The 22031-nt window shown below is 35.4% G+C and overlaps 2 protein-coding genes across 6 annotated transcripts; one reads left to right on the plus strand and one right to left on the minus strand.

The window, feature by feature from the left end:
* Positions 1 to 222: 222 nt before the first annotated feature.
* Isha (Insulator su(Hw) mRNA adaptor) lies at positions 223 to 18983 on the minus strand. 5 transcript variants are annotated; one of them, XM_089703574.1, is made up of 23 exons: positions 18830 to 18983; positions 18470 to 18760; positions 17967 to 18108; positions 17668 to 17735; positions 17319 to 17569; positions 16634 to 16715; positions 16456 to 16521; positions 16195 to 16316; positions 15361 to 15465; positions 14934 to 15040; positions 14481 to 14689; positions 13831 to 14022; positions 12900 to 13114; positions 12302 to 12369; positions 11241 to 11327; positions 10738 to 10844; positions 9304 to 9456; positions 8557 to 8834; positions 8018 to 8155; positions 7416 to 7591; positions 3998 to 4078; positions 3084 to 3125; positions 223 to 2904 (listed from the first exon to the last, which is right to left on the minus strand). In XM_089703574.1, exons 1-23 carry the CDS (start codon positions 18863 to 18865, stop codon positions 1475 to 1477), a joined length of 4446 nt encoding a protein of 1481 aa, XP_089559700.1. In that variant the 5' UTR covers positions 18866 to 18983; the 3' UTR covers positions 223 to 1474. The 5 variants fall into 5 exon arrangements, with proteins under 5 accessions (XP_089559700.1, XP_089559699.1, XP_089559698.1 ...); XM_089703573.1 differs by having other exon boundaries at positions 12927 to 13114; positions 17668 to 17768; XM_089703572.1 differs by having other exon boundaries at positions 9304 to 9453; positions 17668 to 17768.
* Positions 18984 to 20110: 1127 nt separating this feature from the next.
* On the plus strand, positions 20111 to 21680 carry FRG1 (FSHD region gene 1). The gene is made up of 4 exons (XM_089703363.1): positions 20111 to 20316; positions 20559 to 20929; positions 21075 to 21267; positions 21479 to 21680. The coding sequence occupies exons 1-4, from the start codon at positions 20255 to 20257 to the stop codon at positions 21624 to 21626; spliced, it is 774 nt and encodes a 257-aa protein (XP_089559489.1). The 5' UTR covers positions 20111 to 20254; the 3' UTR covers positions 21627 to 21680.
* Positions 21681 to 22031: the final 351 nt, after the last annotated feature.

The raw sequence follows: 22031 nt of genomic DNA on the forward strand, positions 1-22031 counted from the left end.
TTAACGGTTTATATTTATTCCACTATAATAAAAGCTGATAGATATGTTTATATATAATAGAATATATTGTGACTCGGCTACACAGGGCTCGCCAATGTTGCAAAAGTAGAGCTGAAATGCAAACAGGAAAAAACAAACATAACAATGTGTGCAAATGGCACTTCGACGAGGCAGCATGTTGCGATCCTATTTTCTTTTGAAATAAGAATCAAAAAATCACAGTGTATTTTTAATTTTTATTTAAGTAAGCACAAATATGACAAACATTTAAGCATGCAATTTAACTTTATAACTACACCAACTAACGTGTTCTTATTATATCCATAAAACAAAGCCAGCTATATAAATTTATAATAATCATTTTAAAATAAAAATTATATTTTACGTCAAGTGAACAATGTATTATGTAATTTAAAAATAATCCTACTTTATTACCTTATGCATAAATCAAGATATAGATTTTGTTAGTATCTTTACGATGTAAATAGATGAAATTAAAATAAAACTTTTCTACCTTCACCAAGATATATGAAACACAAATAATGAATAATGAATTGATCATAGTCTATAATATTAAATTAAAATTACCTAACTAACGATTGTATAAACACTAGGTCAAGCCTATTATTCTGAAAGAGTTAAACGATGGGCCGTATCGTGGACACCTAATTTGGCGACTGAAGACGCTTGAAGAATCCATTTTATTCCTTATCTTCTATTTCCAGTGTTGATTCGGGTGGCACGGCGTCGTCGAGGCCTTTGCACACATTGCTAGTGATATAATTTATGTTGCAATGGATCATATTGGTAGCTAAAAGTAGGCTTAATTTGATACAAAACTAATATATCCATTGCGACATAATTTAAAAAATGATATACACTCGTCGACAACAATTGTTTTTTTGTCAGTAAGTAAATGAAAAATATTGAAATTACTGAAACTAAAACAACTTACTAACATTCAGTTAGGGCGTGATAAACATTGAAAATTGTTGTAGACGTGCGTATTGGTATGTATCAACATAGCAACCGTACCTGGCCCGGGTCGCTCCACTTGAGCGCCCGGGCGGGTTCCTCTTCACCGCCGCAGAAACAAAACACCAATAAGGCACTCGGTATTTATTGCAATCGTATATTGTATAAAATTATCTTTGGCGTTATAAATCTGCGTTAATCTATTTGCAGCTCACCAGTGCTACCAGTTCGAGTTAAATAAATTACATAATTTATTGGTGTCATTTGATGACGACCACATTTGTGATATTAAAATTATATTATTATGCCAACAAAATTATATTTTTGATTCATTTAAATAGCAACAATAATATTCAGAAAATTCATTAAACGACTTTCCCGAACAACGCGCAACTATTCCGAGCTGGCAACACTGCGTAGCTCCGTGTTTGTGACGTCGGGCCCGGACGCGTCACCCGAATCAATTCCACTGGAAATATCCAAACTTTATCCACCGCTGTCAGAGATGACCTTCTTTGCTTTGTGCCACTTCACTTTCAGTATTTTCTTGTACTGGTTCCTTTTGCGTAACTTCATCCACCGCTTTATCGTTAAATATATCGTCCGACTTGTCAGCAGTATCTGTGCTGGGTTCATGTTCAAGTGGTTCTTGTACTTCTTTTGACGCTACTGAAAAACTCGTATCTACAGCATCGTTTGCGTCGTAAAGATTAGCTGGTTCACTAACTTCCTCATTTATCTCTCTGCTATCTTCACTGTTACCATTAAAAGTATTTGTTTCTACTTTATCAAAATTATCATGCTCTATTTCATGATCGTTTGATTCTTGAGTATCTTCCTTTTCTGTGACATTCGATTCATGTACATTATTTTCTAACGTATTTTCTTCTATTGGAACACTATTTTCTTTAGATTCTAAATTATTGCTTTCATTTTCTACATACTTTGTGTCAGAGTCTACATTATTAGTATCTTTTTCTACAGAATTTGTTTCCTTAACACTAGGCTCACTAGTTTGTTCGCAGTTGCTAGCTTCATTATCATTCGTATTATTTTGAACTTCCGTTTGTTCAGCTTCTTCACTCTGATTTGTGTTTTCATCAGCAGCTCCCCATCTGGATTTTCTATCTTTATCTCTTCTCGAATTCCTGTCTTCGCGGGGTTTTGTTCTGTCATCATGGTTTCTTCTTCTGTCGTTTCTATCTCTATTATATCTATCTTCATGTTCACTATTTCCTGCACTCCTTCTGTCCCTTCTTCTGTCATCCCATTCGTTTCTCCTGTCCCATTCTCTATCTCTATTCCAGCCCCTTTCAAATTGTTCGCGTTCGTCAAATCTTCTGTTCCTATCAAAGTATTCAGGGGGACCATCAAATCTAGGCCCATCAAACTGTCTATCTCCTTCATAACCTTCGTATTGCCTTGGTCCTTCGAATGGTGGTCGCGGTCCATCGAAAGGCGGTCTGGGACCATCGAAAGGTGGTCTTGGAACATTGAAGGGCGGTCTAGGTCCGTCAATTGGTGGACGTGGGCCATCAAAGTGAGGTCGAGGACCGTCAAATGGCGGTCTTGGGCCATCAAACGGTGGACGTGGACCATCGAAAGGCGGTCTAGGCCCATCGAACGGAGGACGCGGTTTAGGACCGTCGAAAGGTAGTCTTGGACCATCAAACGGTGGTCGTGGTCCATCAAATGGCGGCCTGGGTCCGTCAAACGGTGGTCTGGGACCATCAAATGGAGGTCTTGGGCCGTCGAACGGTGGTCGGTTATCAAATGGCATTCGATTGAACGGTGGTCTATCAAACATTGGCCCAGGACCACCTTCAAACGGTGGTCGTTCAAAAGGTGGTCTATTAAAAGGCGGTCCCATATTATTGAACCTTGGTCCAAACGGACCTGGGCCTCCTGGTCCTTGATCCATCCACGGTCCTGAAATGATACAAAATTCTATTGTTATGTAATGTAAGGATCGAAGTCAGCTTATATTTTTCAGACCGAACATTGATAACGAGTGATTTTATTTGTACTATCTATATTAAATAATGAGATTTATATCCTACGACAGATTTAATTCAGTCTGAAAAATTATGAAGTAGAGAGATTCATACCTCTGACAGGCGGTCTGATCGGAGGTCCTCTCATTCTTAGCTCTGCAAATTAAAAATTTGCTTGAATCCTTGTCTATTGATGTTTGTTACTTAGAAATAATAAAATAAAAATAATTTGGAAGGATTCATAAAAAAAATAATTCAATAGCAAGAGCTAAGTTTTTAAAAATAATAATATCAAAATACAATTACGCAAATAATAACTAATACTAATAAACACTATATAAATACATTAGTACAAAAAGCATGAAAAAAAAATAAGGCTATAAATAGTTTAAAATTACGCACATTAAAGAAAAATAGCAGAAAAATCATAGTTTAAAAATTATTTTGATAAGGTATAAATAAATAAATATAAATGATTTATAAGATAATAAATTGAACCAGACAATAACGCCAATTGCGTTTAGGCAATCATAGTGATTTGTGTTAATAGATGAGTTTTAGTATTTAGTAAAAATATATTAAACTAGCGGTCCGCCCCGGCTTCGCCCGTGGTACATATTTACGTTTTCTCTACATAAAAACCATCCTCGTACTTCAAGGAATATAATAAAAAAAGAATTATCGAAATCGGTTCAGCCGTTCTCGAGTTATGCGCTTACCAACACATTTTGCGATTCATTTTTATATATAAGATTATTTAGTTAAACTAGTATTTGAAGGCATGGAGAAGAATGTTTTTATTATTTATTACATTTCAAACACAAACAATAGAATCTCCTCTCTTTATAACCTTAGAAACAGGTAATAATATAAGCACAATCAAACAGTACTTTTTTAATTAAGTCATAAAAAGTGAAAATTTTGCAACATGCTATGTTATATCACAAGGTATATTTCAGGTAAATTATTAATAGGATCATATTATATAAAGAAATTGGGATAAAGAATTAATTGATAAATAAACTCACCAGCCCTGAACATCGGTGCCATTTGTCGCGGTGGAGGCAGCTGTGTCCATCCGCCCTCGTTTTCGGCTGCATTATCATCCCCTGTAATATTTATTAACCATATGCCAACATACATTGCTAACTAAGGTATTTTTATACCGATTTCATCAAGTAAATTTTCATGTCATCAAAGCATCGTCCTATAGTCGAGCCAATTTAATAGGCAACATTTGACGTCTATCAATTTTATATTCGAAGAGAGGTAACCTGCTTAAAAACATCGATTAAAGTAAATTAATCGATACGGACCTTAAACATTTGTCAATCGAACTTGAAACACATGTCTATTTTAAAATTCATCAGGCGAATCCCTGTCCCAGTAATATACTTTCTTTCGTAAATTTAAAGTGCAAAATAAGACAAGTATAATACATAATTAAAAAAACACAACGCATTTTGCACGCCTCATAAGCGAAGCGTTGAGGTGGGTACTACTGTCACTTCGCGCAAAACATCTGATTTTTCAATCTTAAAATGTCTTTATGTATCATACATTGCACTTGTAAGATAATACATACACACACATATTAAGAAAAAACACTATTTTTAACGTTCATGATATTTTTGATGTCATTTTTGTTATTTAAACTAGTTAAAAAACAGTTTAAAAAAGTTCTGTCTTGGACGTCCGTGTGTCTGTATGTGCGGATCCTTTTTCTTGTTAACACGATAGCGACCGAAATACTTTACTAATCGAGTCTTTTTTTTTCTCTTACGCTTGAGTATGCTCAGGAATAGAACCCTTTCATTTTTCAGGGTCTGATTCGATGTGGTTTAATTGTTATTAAATAAACAAAAATAATAATTAATAAATATTTATTAAAAAAAAATTATGAGGCGTGCACTTTTGGATTTTCCAAATTATTTTAATGTATGATGATTTTTATTCACAAGTAATCAATGCATTCGATTCTATATGTCAGATTTCGATTTTTAGAGTAACGTCTTTGGTATTTAAAAAGAAAAAAGGTTTATTAACACAAAATTGAAGCGACGTCAGTTCTTTAAATCAGAAATTGTTTATTATGTTTAGAATGGTTTATCAGTAAAATCAAATCTTAAAATGACTTGTATCGGTCATTTTTATTATAAATATGTTATCGTAATTGAAAAAAAATAAGCAAATGTGCAGTTCTAACAAGACGAAATATCATATTATTTTATATCATCGCTACTAGGCTACGTAGTTGAATTTTGTTGAGCTGTCAAATGTTGCCTATTAAAATGGCTCTACTATAATAACATAAATGTGTTAAAGGTGGTGTTTGAAAAGATGAAAACGGCATTCGAAAATGCCTCCGCATCCGCATTTTCTATTCATTATAAATTTATATTTATCGAGCATTTGAATGCCATAAAACCAAAAATATCAAATTCAAACATACATTAGTGGAATAATATTAGGGCGAGAATTTTCATTTTGCAGATTTTATAATGTTCAAATGATAACGACCTTTTCGAAACATGCAACGGTTTATTGAAATATGAATACATAGTCATGAAATTTATTCAAATACAATTGTTACACACATTTTTCGAAAAAAGTAGGCGGAGAATCTACACAAGCATAGGACCACTTTATAGTAGTGTGTGTTTGTGTAGTTTACGTTTGTATTTACATAAGATGTAAAAAAACAGTCAAAAGGATGCGGGGCAGGTCCCTGTCGTGACACGGTGTACCGTAAATGAGCAATTAGCAAAAATAGTGAATGTAAATCGTGTCTAACATATAGATCAGTAAGAATATCGTATAATTATAATTATAATTAGGATTACAGCTGGTTAGGTCAATTCATTCCTAATTAGGATAATAAGAAACAGTCCAGAAACACGGCCAAGTCGAGTAAAAAACATGACAAAATAATATCATCTAACACGGACGAATCACATAATTTACTTGTCTCAATCACACCTACCTTAATCGTTAGATATCTCGCTCGCACACCACATCAACATAAGGGTGCTTTTTCACCAGAGATGTGCTATGCTATGTTGCTATGCGTTTGATATCCACCAATCATATTCATTCATGCATATAGTTTAGCACTGATGGATAGAATTCAACTATAGTCTGTCCAATATAAGAATTGCTTTTTGACAGTTCGATGGGTGATACCAGAAGTGATGTTCAAAAGATTATCGATTGTGATACCATTTCAATTAAAAATTCAAAATATTATACTAAATTGAATCAGGTACGTAAATAATAATTACATCGTAAACGTACTAATAAGATATGTAATAATAAGACCAAATATCTATGAATTGTATGTTAAAACTAAACTAAACTAATATTTTATTATTTATTGGTTTCTATCTTACAATTTGGTTGTCTTTACGTTTAAATTATATATCATAATAGAAGAGTTTTTCTGTATCGGATATATTATGTATTTTACAGAGTATTTCTATCGATTATTATAATTTATAGACCCATCATTGAATAATTCTGTAGACATCACTAAGTGGGCGGGGCTTGTCCATGAAGTACGATAATTATTTGTATGACATTTACAATACAATCCTTCATAGGCGTGAAGCTGACAAAAAGAAAATAATATAATGGACAGAGTTTAAGATATGTTTTTTATATGGAATGTTGGGTGCTATGCATTTGTGCTATGGATGCGTGCTACGAATGGCCGCGAGTAGTGTACTACGATATATTGCATGGCTCGTGCTGCGTAAATTCTTCGCGCAGCTAGTTTGCGTCGGCGCATCTTCATAGCACAACTTACTCGAACTGCTACATAGTTTCACACACAGAACAGTAAAAACAAATAGAAGTGCTATAATGTCATAATTAGTATGAAAACCAGTGTCGCCAAACCCACACATTTAAACCGATAGTTATACAGTACACTACAAGTAAACTATGCCTTTGATTGGACAGCTTAATTTGAGTAAAAACCGACTTAGGTTATAAATTCAGCATTTCAATATGAACGCACAACTGAGAGCAAGTTAGGTGATCTAAACTTATTATTGACACGTGGGCCACGCCCACATCACACTTCTATTTGTTTTTACTGTTCTGTGGTTTCACAGCATAGCTATTTCACTTTCGCAGCATACCTGCATAACACATCGCTGGTGGAAAAGCACCCTTAAAGTCTTTTTGTTTGTTGGAGTGAAAACTTCTTTAGCGGCGTTGAGCACTTTTTCTGTAATGGGTATAAAATCTTAAACTCGCGTCAGGACACGTGACCTGATCGAAAAAGCGTAAGACGGATACCATTCCAAAATATCAAACATGCTCAATGTTAATAATCAAGTTTTCACTTCTGCCGGCACTCCCGGAGTGCAACCCGTCTTTTTTTGGCTCGTTGCCACGTGGAGGCCTATTTCAGAATCGCTGCACGTATATAAATCTTCTTACCATTATCAAGCAGTGCGGGAGGCAGGTCGATCTGCTCACTGTCACTGCCCCGTTCCTCCGGTTGCTCTTCCTCAATCTCCATCTCCTTCCCGTTGGCCATCTCCCAGAGCCGCTCTTGGAGTGTCTTCTCGTTTGTTGGCTCGTTGCCGCGCGGTGATTTGTCGCGGCCTCTTTCGCTGAATAAAAAATACAAGTAAATAAGAGATATACTTCAAAAAAGGAACCAAATGTTTAAGAAAATAGAATTTAGACTGTAAACCGGCTCCTGATCAAAATAGGTTTATTAAATGTGTTTTTTAATCAATACAGCGATTATAAAAAAAATAGAAATTTAAAAAAGTTATATTGTATCAGACTGCGACAGAGACAATGTAACCCTTGTTCGATTGTAAGTATTATATTTGTTTGGCCCGACCTGGAGCCTAAACGGCTTGCCGTATTTTTCTGTGGCAATATATTCATCTCAGTCGTAGAGGTACACTGTGTACATAAAATATAAAAAGTAATAATAATTTGGTGCCAAAAATTATAAACAAACAGTAAAACTTGCAGTAAGGTTTTTTGTTTTTATTGTAATAATTAATTAATCTTGTTGTACTCACGGATTATTGGCATCTCTATTGACACGGTCCCGATCCCTGTCACGGTCGCGGTCCCGTCCGCGGTCACGGTCACGTCGCTCCCGCCCGCGATCACGCTCACGATCCCTGTCACGGTCACGACGGTCGTCCCGTTCTCCTCTGTTATATTGTTTATACAATCAGGTTATTGTAAGCGATGATTAACAATATTACAAAAGCTTGTGTCTCCACTGTTAAATTTTTTAACCACATTTTAATTGAAGGGCGCGATGCTTCCAATGCGATAGATACTGAACCATATAATTATTAATGATAAAATCGATATTTTCATGTATAACAATTTTTATTCGTAAAAATTAGCATATCAACAATCTTTTACTTTCAATGCCATTTTTGTATAACGTGAAATGAAATCAAAAGGGAATATGAAAAATTCCAAAATATTTGTTATTAATAGTTTTAAATAAAGTGTAAAATTAGTTACACATGTATTTCATTGACAAATAAACTGCCTTTGACAGTGTTTGATGTGTTTAAAGCTATAAACAATGCGTACAAACCTATCCCGCTCGCGTCCATCCCTTCTCTCGCGATCCCGGCCACCCCTTGGCTCCCTATCCCTAGCGCTTCCATCCCTTCCACTGCCATCCCTTCTATCCCGATCCCGTCGCTCTCTATCCCGATCCCGATCCCGTCTATCCCTGTCACGGTCCCGTCTATCCTCATCCCGCTTGTCGTCCGGGGGCGGCTGGGTAGAGTCGAAGTTGTCCGGGTTGAAACCAGGGGGCGGTTCTGAGCTGTTGAACGCCGGTGGTGGTTTCGAGACCAGCGCTTGTAACTGCGTAAAAATATTACTTGCATGTTAGAACGCCCCAATTTTTCTGGTTTGGTCGAAAAATTCAAGTGGCTCATTGCTAAAGAATGAGAGATAATCGAGAGACGTATAAATTTTGTTTGTTTTGTACGTAATTATGATGATTGATACGTTTGCAGATTTGTTATTATCAAAAAACCATCAATACGGAAAAAAGTAATGTCCTTGTTTATAATCCATACTAATATTATAAATGCGAAAGTAACTCTGTCTGTCTGTCTTTTACTCAATCACGCCTTAACTACTGAACCAATTTGCATGAAATTTGGTATAGAGATATTTTGATACCCGAGAAAGGACATAGGCTACTTTTTACCCCGGGACATAGGATAGGTTTTATCCCGGAAATCCCACGGGAACGGAAACTATGCGGGTTTTTCTTTGACTGTGCGGGCGAAACCGCGGGCGGAAACCTAGTAATTAATAATATTACCTGATCAGGATGCATATTAGAAGGCACATTGTCACGTATATGCATTTCGCTCTGACTATCTGTAGGAGTATCTTCTGGGTCCAACTCCATTGCGTCATCGGCTCCACTCACGTCTGAACTGGCTTGTTGTTGTTGCTGTTGCTGTTGTTGCTGCTGTTAACAACAATAATATTGATGAGTTAAGAACATAATTACAAGATATACTTATTTCTATACAGGGTTAATTCACATTGGAAGAGAAACACTTTGTACTCCAGTCAGTCAAGACAATCAATTCACAATAATTCCAAAAGTTTTCAAACTTCGGTCAAGTGAATGGTACATTGGGACGACAATAAATCTCATTTTGCAACCTTGTCCGCAGTCCGGAACATTGTTAAAATTGCAATTAAATTATTTTTTGGTGTATGGTCGTGAAAAAAAATTCCAAAAGTTCTGCAAACTTGGGGAAGTTTTCGAAATAATATTTCATATCACGTATTAAAGGAGAATGGGCATTTTACTATGGAAGTTGGGCCTGAACCCTTGAGTTGGACCAATACACATGAGATATTGTTTTTATAATAGATCATAACACATAGATAACGGGAAAAATATATATAAAAAAATAATCAACCGGGTTTTTGTACAGTCACATCAAGTTTTATTTCTTTGTGTATAATATTTTTTGCAGTAAATAACTGTTATAAGACAATGATAATATCTTTATGTTACTCCAATTCACTTTCACTTACAAATACGTACTAATCTTAAGCCTTCTAATAACCGAAATACACTAATATTATGTTTTGTAACAGGTACCTATACCGTGTTTATTATAATTCAACGTAGTTAGACGTTTTTTGTGGTTAAACTCAGTCACTCCAGTGACATTTAGATATATATTTACTTCACTCGAATTAAAAACACCGTTATTGTGCGCAAAATAATAGCCAAATAAATAAAACTTTTTGCCTTGACTGTACAAGAACCCGGTTGATTTATTTTTTTATTTTATTTTTTTCGTAAGGTATGTGTAATGATCTATCACAAAAACAATATTTCGTGTGTATTGGTCTTAGCCCAAGTTTCAGGCCCAATTTGCCCATTCTCCTTTGCAACGCTTCAAAATATGTTATACTTGTTACAATTTATAATTATTACTCTTTTTCAACATTTTTGCGTCACATTTATTTATTTCCATACTAATATTATAAATGCGAAAGTAACTCTGTCTGTCTGTCTGTTACTCAATCACGCCTTAACTACTGAACCAATTTGCATGAAATTTGGTATGGAGATATTTTGATACCCGAGGAAGGACATAGGCTACCTTTTATTGCGAAATATGTACCACGGGCGAAGCCGGGGCGGACCTCGTTTTTGTATAAATTAAAATTGCCTTAGATGATACACTACAAAAGAATTAGTTAATTTTATTACACTAATACTAACCTGTTGCTGCGGCTGCGGTTGCGAAGGTAACGGTGCATGATGCAGCGGCAACACGAGACCGCCCATTCCCATGCCCATCAACCCACTTAGGAAACCGCCCACCATTCCTGTACGAAATAATAGCAATAAATAAAATAGATACTCAAAAAAATTGGTTGTTTGTAAAGTAGGTTTACGATCGAGATGTTTACGTGATAACATAATGCAGTGGTAGCGCTCGAGATGAGACGGGAGATCGGTCCGTCTCTCTCTCGTTATACATGCGAACGCGCTCGTGAGGTTTTGGTGTGACACAAGTTTCTGAACATGTCACCCGACTAAAACGATTTTAAAGATGTTATCACGTCAATAAAAATTTATGTGGTATATAGATGTAATATTAATCATTCTAGGATTGGTTTCTGTGTTTAAAAAAAAATCCAAGGTAAATAATAACCAGTTGTTTATTATACTGTTTTTATATATTTTATGAAGTACATGTATTTATTCAAACAATTAATTACCTGGTTGTTGTAAAGTGTGAGGTTGCATTGAAGGCGGGAACCCTAATAACGCACCGCCCGCCCCTAAACCACCCTCTGCTTGTACACCTGTATGTGCAAACAAATACACATTAGAATAATAATAGTTTAAAAAAACTAAAAAACACGCTTTTTATAGAAAACCGAACTAAAAAATAGAAAATTTTATCAAATTAGTGTATTGTCATCGGTCCTCAATAAATCTACAAAGTTTGAACGAAATCTGGCCGTTTAAAGTGGGTCAAAATCGCGCCCAAAGAAGTCGGTTACAAACAAACATACAGGTGAAGCTAATATAAAGCGTGTAATGATGCTGAGTAAATACATACGTAAACTTCAATCATAGCAATGATGGGCACTTTAACAAGATCAATATTAAATAATCAAGTTTTTATGTTATCGAATGCCTGTAAGTATGTCCATAACACAGTGTGATGGCTTAATTTATGGGTGTTGACTTTATTATGCTATTTCGCCTTAGGCTGTTCTTTTGTAAAATATGTGTTTCTTTTAATAATATTATGCATTATTATTTATAACAGATGGTAGAATTAATGTATGCAACAGCTCAAAAAAATTTGGATGTGCTAAGAGGATTAATCTTCTACTATATAAAAATAAGTCGGGTTTTCCTTCCTGACGCTATAACTCTAGAACTCACGAACCAATTTCCACGGTTTTGCATTCGTTGGAAAGGTCTCGGGCTCCGTGAGGTTTATAGCAAAGAAAAGGTGACTCTGGAGGCGAAACGGAGTTCGCTCGGTTTGCTAGTTTAGTTTATATTTAAGACTAGATTTCCGCCCGCGGCTTCCCCCGCGATTTCAAAGGAAAACCTGCATAGTTCCCGTTCCCGTGGGATTTCCGGGATAAAACTTATCCTATGTGTTAATCCAAGTTACCCTCTATATGTGTGCTAAATTTCATTGTAATCGGTTCAGTAGTTTTTACGTGAAAGAGTAACAAACATCCATACATCCATACTTACAAACTTTCGCCTTTATAATAGTATTAAGATCTCACCGACATACAGATGTATGCCTCACCTGGTAATGGTGCGGGAAGCGGCGGCCGCATGCCGGGCGGCATGCCCGTGGGCAGACCAGGTCCCATACTGAAAAACAAAATATAATTAAAAATAAAGACGGGTTGCACTCCGGGAGTGCCGGCAGAAGTGAAAACTTGATTATTAACGTTGAGCATGTTTGATATCCATCCGTCTTACGCTTTTTCGATCAGGTCACGTGTCCTGACGCGAGTTTAAGATTTTATACCCAACGCCGCTAAAGAAGTTTTCACTTCAAAAATTTTAAGTGATAAACATCATACACTCGTCCACATGAAGAATAATGGAAAGTAACGGCCTGCGTACGCGCTGTTAATGTTGTTTATTCAAAGGTCAATAATTCTGAAGCATAAAACATTAAAAAATTATATACCTATTATCTTTATGGCTATCATTTTGTCCATGGTCGGCACTTATAAACCATCAATTAAACATTTAAAACGCACTTGCCGTAACATCCAAATTATGCAAAAAAAATTGCAGAAAAAATATTTATTATTAGATTAGGTCTGCAATTACTATTATAGTGTTAGTGTATTACTGGTCCATCATTATCTATCACATATGTAATATATTACCTAGCGTCAACAGTATAGGGCACGTACCCCGGCGGCGGCATCCTCGGCACGGGCAGCGGTATGCTGGCCGGCGGTGGGCCACTCATCGCCATCGTGCTGGCCGGCAGTGGGCCACTCATCGCCATCGTGCTGGGCGGCAGGTTGGGCAGACTCGGCAAGGCTACTGGTGGCATGCCGCCGAGTAGCGGTATCTCGGACATGGATTTTGGTATTATCTGTGTGGAGAGACAGTTATTATTAACTTTTATTCAATTTACTTGAAAATAAAGCGTTTTTTTCGTAATTCCTATTTTTTCATATACTTACTTACATAATTTCTAAAGTAGTTTTAAATTAATACTTTATTTTAGAATTATAAGTGAAGTAACATTAAAGTAAATTGTTTCACTACATTCAACACCAAGCACTACTGCAACGCAAACATGCAAACTGCTGCACGCACATATACATTCCTTGTGCAGCAACCAGGGTCCAGGGCATCGCTCGTGACTGTTCAGTTGATGGTATTTGACCACATTTAAACAAACCACCAATCACTATTACACATACATTCAAACAAACCACCAATCACTATTACACATACATCCGCACCCTGTTTGATTCCATTCACAATATAAAACACGCAACACCATACACACACACAGCTCGGCCTCTTCACACATGCACAGCGCATACATACATATGCACACTGTTTGATCCAATCAGAACAAAAAAAGACGTGTGGCACTCGGAGACTGCCGCGGTAAAGCTATTGCATGCTATGCCTTCAAGCCCACGCTCCCCACTCTGACGGGCGCGGAGGTGTGCTCCGCGCCCGTCAGAGTGGGGAGCGTGGGGTTTTTTCGTTACGCAATTTCTGGATTCGGTCCCCGCGCTCAAGGCCCGCGATAGAAGCTATGCAATAGCTTCACAAACAACACCGCACACTCACCCTGGGCGGCAGCCACGGCGGCAGCGTCTCCTCGTCCACCGCGCCGCCCTCCTCGAGCGCGTCGAGCGACAGCGCGCCGAGCACCCAGCGCGCGTGCAGCGCGGCCCACGGCAGGTACGCCACGCCGAGCTCCGCCTCCCAGTAGTCCTTCCACTCGCGCCCCTTCACGCCCTTGCCGGCCGCCCACGCCACCTGCGCACGATGTTATTGTGAAAAGTGTGACATTACAATAATAGAGGAAAAAAAAAAAGAATTATCATCATAACGAAAAACTTACGCTTCTATCGCAGTTGCGTAATGAAATAAAGTTCTACATCTACTTAGTCACCTTTAAACTAGTACTTTTGTTTTACGTCAAACTACTTTTCATCTATTGTGCCGTGCACATATTGTGTAAAGTATGATATTACAATAATAGAGGAATAAAGAATTATTATTATTACGAAAACCATAAAAAAATCCGAATGCTTCTATCGCAGTTGGGTAATAAAATAATGTTCTACAAGTACTTAGTCACCTTTTGTCAAACTAATTCTTTCCATCTGTTTTGCCATGCACTTTTACTGTCTACTTTTGTTTGATGAATACATCTAAATTCTAAAACACTCTGCTTGCTATGTCATTAATATAATTTAATTTCAATTACTCACTGTTATTTCCTTTGAGTGCAATTTATGCCTGTCCAATTTTTGCTTCGCTCTCGCAGCATCTCGTCTCCTTTCCATAACAACGAAAGCGCATCCCCTCGGCGGCACTAAATCCACCGACACGAGACCTCCAAATGCACCAAAAAGGTCGGACAACTCCTCTTGTGTTGCCAGTTTCGATAAATGGCCCACCCATAGTGTTGTACTACACACTGAAATATAATTTATAGATTAGGGACTTTACTCAATTTATAACTCAGGCCCCAGAATCACAGACACAATAGAAAATCTATTGTGTCGTGGACCGATCGGGCCGTTCGGGGCTCAATGGGTTAATTTATGTTAAATAAAATTACCATTATTTTTAAGTATTTAACTGATAATGTAGCTTATGCAAAATAACAAAAATTTACGTAAATTTAAACTAAATCCAAGATTCCTTGATAATTAACTTACCACTTAAGTTCTCCTTTTTAATAGGTGGCAAGCCCTTTTTTTCTCGTTCCCGTTGTTTTTCTTTTTCCGCCTCCCTCTCTTTGTAACTTTTTTCCTTTTCTTTATCCCTGGAAAAAATTAAACATATATAAGATCAATTTATTCTCATCATGTAGTTCATGCAATTAAGTTATTGGATGTAGATTCATCAATTTGTTGAAGTAATCCGAAATCTATCATTCCAATTCAACTTTAATTCACTCTACATATTGATTAACATAACATTTAATATTTAGTTTTATAGCATTCAAATGCTTTATAAATTCGATTTTCTTAGAATAAGAAAACCAATCACGACGAGGGGTTCGAATCTTAAGAATTTTTTACATACATTTAAAAAAATTATGACCACAATTTTAATATTAAATGAAAAAGACAGATAACATACCTATCCCTATCTCTGTCGCGGTCCCGACGTCTACGCGGCGAGCGCGAGCGACGCCTTCTGCGCGGTGATCGCGATCCGCGACGACGAGATTTTGGCGATGGACTCCTGAAATATATATATACATAATAGATTTTTGACGTGACAACGTCTTATAATTCGGTAGAGCCGGCTGCACGCACGAAAAAACATGACTCATGCGGCGTTACCTCGCTCTGAGGCGTTCCATGTAAGGCTTGAAGTGCAAGCGAGAGCGCGGAACGAGCGACAAAGAAGCACAATCGGATGTTGTCACGTTCAACTATCGTCAGTAAACCGACTTTACAGACAACCAATTTTTTTTTTATTATTGATTAGAAAGCTGGCCTTCAACAGATATAAATTACAAGTTCAAATATATTTTGGTAGGTTTTATTATGTAATAGGGCAATCCCAAGACGGAATCATCTACATCTATATATATAAAACTCAAAGGTGACTGATATAGTGATCTATCAACGCACAGCCCAAACCACTGGACGTATCGGGCTGAAATTTGGCATGCAGGTAGATGTCATAACGTAGGCGTCCCCTAAGAAAGGATTTTAGAAAATTCATCCCCTAAAGGGGTAAAATAGGGGATGAAAACTTTTACCATGAAAATTAATCTTTTCCACGCAAGCGAAGCTGCGGGCAACAGCTAGTTAAAAAATATGATTATTAAAATATAAATTTTAAATTTCATATTGAATTGAATACTTCACTCATAAATATTTTTTATTAAACTCATAAAATTTATAGAGGCTGCAATCTAGCTTGTTTAGTCTGGACAAAAGTAACACATACAAACATACATACCTAGAATCATTTGCATCAGGAATTTCAATAACTTGAGGTCCAGCGTCCACAAATTCTATGTCAGATTCATTTGCCATGTCATCCTTTGATTCATTTTGCTTTGGAGGCTCATTTTGCGAACCCTGAAATTAAGGTGACGATTTCCATTTTATTAACATTCATCACTTTTCAATTAATGTAAAAGTATTAATTTTATAACTTATCTCCAGAGTAATTAATCAGATAAGAAAAACCATAGTGTAAGTCACATAATATACTCACTAAGAAAGGAAGCCCTTGGTTTTGATTTTGCTGCATTTGCAAATCTGACATCATTGGCATTAAATTCTGAAACAAATAACAGTTATATTAGTAAAAGGTATTATTGGCAATATTATATTATAGAAAAAAATATTTCTACTTAAAACACTAATGGGTACAGATAAGTGATAATACTCACGGGTATCTGCATTCCAGCTACTAATTGCATTTGAGCTTGTAAGCTTTGAAGTTGTCTCATAATCTCTGGATTTGTTAATATGCTGAAAAAACATATGGGTAATATAAGTTTTTGTAGACCATTTTTAAGATAATAAAACTGGATGCTTGGATATAAAAATAACCGCTTTTTCAATAATAGGAATATTATTCTAAATAATCTGTCTGTTTGTTTGGGTTCTAATAATATGTTCCTGGTGTAAAAGTTACTTATATGCACCATAATAAATATCTTTTGGAATGCTATCCTTGTTTCATTTAATTATTTGCAAGTAAAGTTCCATGATCCCTAGGCATGAGGCAAATGTTTGTAACCTTCATTAAACATTATCTTGTTAACAGGTTAATGAACTCCATTACAAACACTTATGAAGGAAATTCATCTCAAGGCTGCATTCCACAGTTTATAATAAGTCCTGATTTTTTATTTTATCATCTTTACTAATACTATAATAAAGCTGAATAGTTTGTTTGATTAACATGCAAATCTCAGGAAAGGCTGATTTTATTTGAAAAATTCTTTCAATGTTAGATAGCCCATTTATGAGGAATATAAAACATACATATAGTAACGCTAAGACCAATATGAGTAGAGTAATGATAATGATAAAGAACTAAAATAAATAACGATTCAAATTAAAACTCACCTTCCTAACGCATCGGCTGGATTATGCGATTGTTGATGTTGATGAGTAGATTGAGTATTTTGTGAATGTTGATTATGCTGCATATTGTTTTGATTATTGTGAGCATTATGCATATTCTGCATATGAACTGAGTTGTGTTGCACGGGACTTGAGTCTGCCGCGGGAGTGTCATCCCCACTCTCATATTCAAAATCATTGAGTAATTTGCGATTAAATTTTGCAGGTGGCGGCCCTGAGGGCTGATCCTGAAACTGATAATAATAACAATTATATCAAAATATACTTGTTTTAAACGTAAATTATTGTTAGTAATTTAATAAAAGCAAATATATAAAATATGGATAATTACCTGATCACCCATTGGTGTAGAAGAATGTGGCGTATGTTGTGAAGCAGGGCCAGGAGATATTTTATTATCTGATGCATTATGGGTGATATTTAATGAACTTCCTAAAATTTAACAAAATCTTAGTTATTTTGACAAATATTCTGTATAGATAGATAGATGAGATTAGATAGAAGCAAATTCATTTTTGGTATTAATGTATTACAAACATTAATTATTGAACTTTATTGTTTAAAGATGCAGATGAATATCAAGCGACTATAAGAAAATAGATTGCAAATAATATTGCATCGATTTGTTACCATTGGCAGTGTTATTTTGTTGTTGTTGTATTTCCAAATGTAAAGGATGATTTGGATCTGCCATGTCCAATAAGGGTTGGATGACATCGGGACCAAACACATTATTCTTTTGCCAAAGGTTTAACACTCTGATAATGTTGCGCTGTAATATTATAAAATTTATAGTGAGAATAAATTATATATTTTGTTTATAATAATTGTTGATAATTAGTTTTATGATAACATATAGTATGGTTTTGTTTAACTAAGATATTATCAGAATTATATATCAATAATATCATAAAATATGCTATTCTTTTTTTATTAATCTAATGATTATAAGAGACATTATAATAATATAATGTAAGAGCATTTAGCTTATCTGACTTACTAACAGGATGTCTACCAATAAACAGCAAATATTTACCTAAATTCATAGACAAATTGAGTCTATACTACTTTAGCGGTACCGCTGGTTATCAGAGAACGAATCATAACCTAATAAGTGACTTTATATAACCAACCTTATCTTCTGGAGGGCATCTAAACAGATTAGCAAATGTTTGTTGCATATTTTTGGCAAACCTAGGGGCAAACACATCTTTATCTTGTCCAAATTGATGCCTTGACTGTCTTACAATTGAATCTATCACGTAAAGTCCCGGAACTTTGTATTCAGGTTTACACTTTTGGATGAACTTTTCAACACTATGTACAACGTGTTTGTAGAACTTAATTGCCTTGATAGCACCTCTTGTTATAGCACTCATTTTTGCCTTTGATATTGGCGGCTTATTTTCGTACAACCCGGATAACTGTAAGAAAAATTTTAATGAAGAAAGATGCCACGGAAAACGTAAATTTCGAATAAGTTTTATCTTTACCTCCGCGTTGAACGATTTCACTTCTGGTTTATCCATTTTGTTTATTTATTTACTATAACTTAAATATAAACTAAATTAACTAATAAAATTAATATCAATCGGAATTAAAATCATTTTCGTGAGCACATCAACATGCTCAGAATTACAAAATGGCGTGAATAATGTTACCAGACTACCAGTAACCAGTAACCAGTTACGATAATAATTTGTGACCATCTGTGCCATTGTGCCATTCTGTGGTGCCAATAAAGGATTTTTTTATAAATTGTACATTTTAAAATAAAGTCTTTTAATTTTATTTAGTACAAAAATGGTTATTACATTTTTCCATAGTCTTATTAACATAAATTGAACGGCATACATGTGTATAGTGACATATATGTGTAACCAGTAACCCACAGGTGTAACCGGTACATGTCCTCACTTAGGCCGCCTATCCATCTGCAAGAAAACGCAAGAAATGTCCGACAGTCTGGCTGACAGTAGCTTGCAAGTCTAATTCCGCGTTTCCACCTGCAAGTAGACTTGCAAGCTGCTGTCAGACACTGTCGCACATTTCTTGCGGAAGTTTTCTTGCAGATGGAAACGCGGCCATATTCTACATTTTAGTGTGGAGTGCTCGCCACTCGCCAGTCGCCACAAAATAAGTAGTACGTCTATATTACTTGATCTGTGTGTACCAAGGTCCAAGGCTAACTAAAGAACTAAATTTGATAGATCGGCCAAATTGTAGAAAACACGTTACGAGTGTCCCCTTCCACGGTAAAACTTTCCGCCGAGGTACGTCGCGTCGCATCTTGGTGTGAGCTGACTCTAATAATAATAAAGTATAATTTTTTTCTGTCTTATCGATACCGCTGCACAATTAATCAAATAAAAATCCATACTACACATATAATGAAGCGGTATTTTTCATAAACCATTAAATACATTTTTTACGCAACTTTGAAATTAAGTAATACTGGAAAACTAATACTGTAATACCCCACCACGCGTGATTGACGTATTTCTGTAAAGATGCATATAGTAAATTATTTTATGAAAAATAAGGTCATAAAGAAGTTTCACTTCTTACGTGTGTACACTAGTACACGCACACATTTTTTATTTTAGACGCTGTGCCTCCGCGCCGGCGCCGTTGGCGCCGCACGTAGGTATGGGACTTCTTTCATGAAGATCCAATGAATCAAGATTTAATCTGCATCCGCGCAGCTCCCCTGATAGTATAATATATATGTTCTGTGCCGCACAGTCATGTCGATGGATGACCTTATCTATGGTATTATTAATCTGTGGACTGTTGTCAAAATAATAAACATTTGGCATTTATTGAAATAAAATAAAAATTACTTTTGAAAATAGTTTAAATTATACTTAATACAAAGATATAAGAATAAAACAAATAAGATCTTTTAATTTTTAACAATGACCGATGAGTATTCTGCGGTTAAACGTGGCAAATTGGTTTTAAAAGGAGATAAACCAAAGTAAGTTTATTTTATTTTCATATCTTATACCTAGCCATTATTATTGATATTCTTAATATCTTTGGCCTATATTATTCAACTACATGCCATAAACTCTGCTTTGCTTGTATGGAGGGGAGTCATGATACCTAGGTAGCCTAGGTTTACCCGTGGCCCGTGTTAGCTTCGTTCAAAAGCAGTCTATTTAAACTTTTAGAATAGTATTCTGTATTAATCATTTTACTAATCACATTTATTTTTAGAGCAAAGAAACGTAAACACAAAAATAAGGATAAAAGTGAAGATTCAAAAATAGATGAAGACTGTGTAAAACATGGTAATTGGTGGAAAGTGGAAAAAATAGAGGACGTAACTGGACCTATATCAATAGAATTTGGAAAGAACTCGTATATATCAGCTCTTGATAATGGTTTATTTACATTAGGCGCTCCACATAACGAAGGGGAAGGTCCATCCCCTGAGGAAATTTTTACAGCATTTCCAGCTGGTGATAATAAATTTGCCCTGAAATCTGGTTACGGAAAATATGTTGGTGTGTCCAAGAACTGTGTGGTCACTGGAAGATCTGATGCTGTTGGCCCTATGGAACAGTGGGAACCAGTATGGCAAGATGGTACCCAATTATATTTTTCTATTTTAAATCTTTTATGATGGATAAAATGCTATTATTAAAATTACAATTTAAGCATTGTTTTAACTTTAACAAATTATCATATTATGTAAATAAATTGTAATATTCAACAAGCATTAATTTACAGGTAAAACAGCAATATTGAGTTCAATAAATAAGTTCATGTCTGTAAACCCTGAAGACGATTCAGTAGTGACCAACAGTGGCACAGCAGGGGAACATGAGTTTTGTAATATTCGCTCTAACAGGAGTCGGGAGGTGCAGAAAGTTGTCGTCCCTGAGGAGGAAGGTGACTTGGCTGAAGTTGAAGTTAATTATGTGTAAGTGCTTTTGATAAAATTCATAATAGTTAATAGGAGTCATTTTCCTTGACAATGTTGTGTATTGAACGCATGTTTTCTTATTATCTATATATTTTTTTATGTTTGCCCTTTATTGCACTGTATCTTAAGGCAAAAAGTAAAGATGGAAAATGAATTTCCAAGCTATCAGAATAATCAGAATACTGAAGAAATATTTCTTTTTTTTCAGTAAGAAGTTTCAGAAATTCCAAGACAAGAAATTACGCGTAAATGAATCTGGTGTTATTGAGTTGAAGAGAGCTAAAGTGGATGGAAATTTACATGAAACATTATTAGATCGGCGAAGTAAAATGAAAGCCGACAGATATTGTAAATAATAATTATTTATATGTATAGTGTCAAGGGATATAAATAAATCATTGATTTAATAATTTGTTTTCATTTTGCGGCTTTGAACATGTAGACAAGCTTTATTTATTCTTAATTGTTTTTGTGTATTTCTAATATCTGGATGCATGGATGTATGTAATGGTAATTAATATACTAAACAGTTTATGATAAATTTTTAAAATAATATGTAGTAATATGCATGTAAGTATTATAATAAAAATAAAGTGAACAATATCAAATAATATCTAGGCATTGACATTTTATAGATCTTAATTATAATTATATGCTGAGCGCGCAACTTATTTTGCCCCCGGAAGGAAAATTGCTGCTTTATCCTATTTTAGCAACATTTTTCAAGGGGTCTCCATTCCTTTCAGTTATATCCCGATTCG

The sequence above is a fragment of the Colias philodice genome, chromosome 14 (assembly GCF_061535455.1).
Source record: "Colias philodice isolate Cphi_HAF_F1 chromosome 14, ilColPhil1 Martin Lab GWU primary, whole genome shotgun sequence".
NCBI classification, from domain to species: Eukaryota; Metazoa; Arthropoda; class Insecta; order Lepidoptera; family Pieridae; genus Colias; species Colias philodice.

What these genes read in the sequence shown, in the direction of transcription:
- Isha (XM_089703571.1), bottom strand. Translation starts at nt 18,865, where the DNA reads ATGGATAAACCAGAAGTGAAATCGTTCAACGCGGAG. An exon ending in CCCTATACTGTTGACGCTAG is followed by an intron (nt 12,370 to 12,899) that starts GTAATATATTAC and finishes TTTGTTTTTCAG; the next exon opens with TATGGGACCTGGTCTGCCCA. An exon ending in AACCGCAGCCGCAGCAACAG is followed by an intron (nt 9,457 to 10,737) that starts GTTAGTATTAGT and finishes TGTTGTTAACAG; the next exon opens with CAGCAACAACAGCAACAGCA.
- FRG1 (XM_089703363.1), top strand. Translation starts at nt 20,255, where the DNA reads ATGACCGATGAGTATTCTGCGGTTAAACGTGGCAAATTGGTTTTAAAA. An exon ending in GGAACCAGTATGGCAAGATG is followed by an intron (nt 20,930 to 21,074) that starts GTACCCAATTAT and finishes ATTAATTTACAG; the next exon opens with GTAAAACAGCAATATTGAGT. An exon ending in GAAGTTGAAGTTAATTATGT is followed by an intron (nt 21,268 to 21,478) that starts GTAAGTGCTTTT and finishes CTTTTTTTTCAG; the next exon opens with TAAGAAGTTTCAGAAATTCC.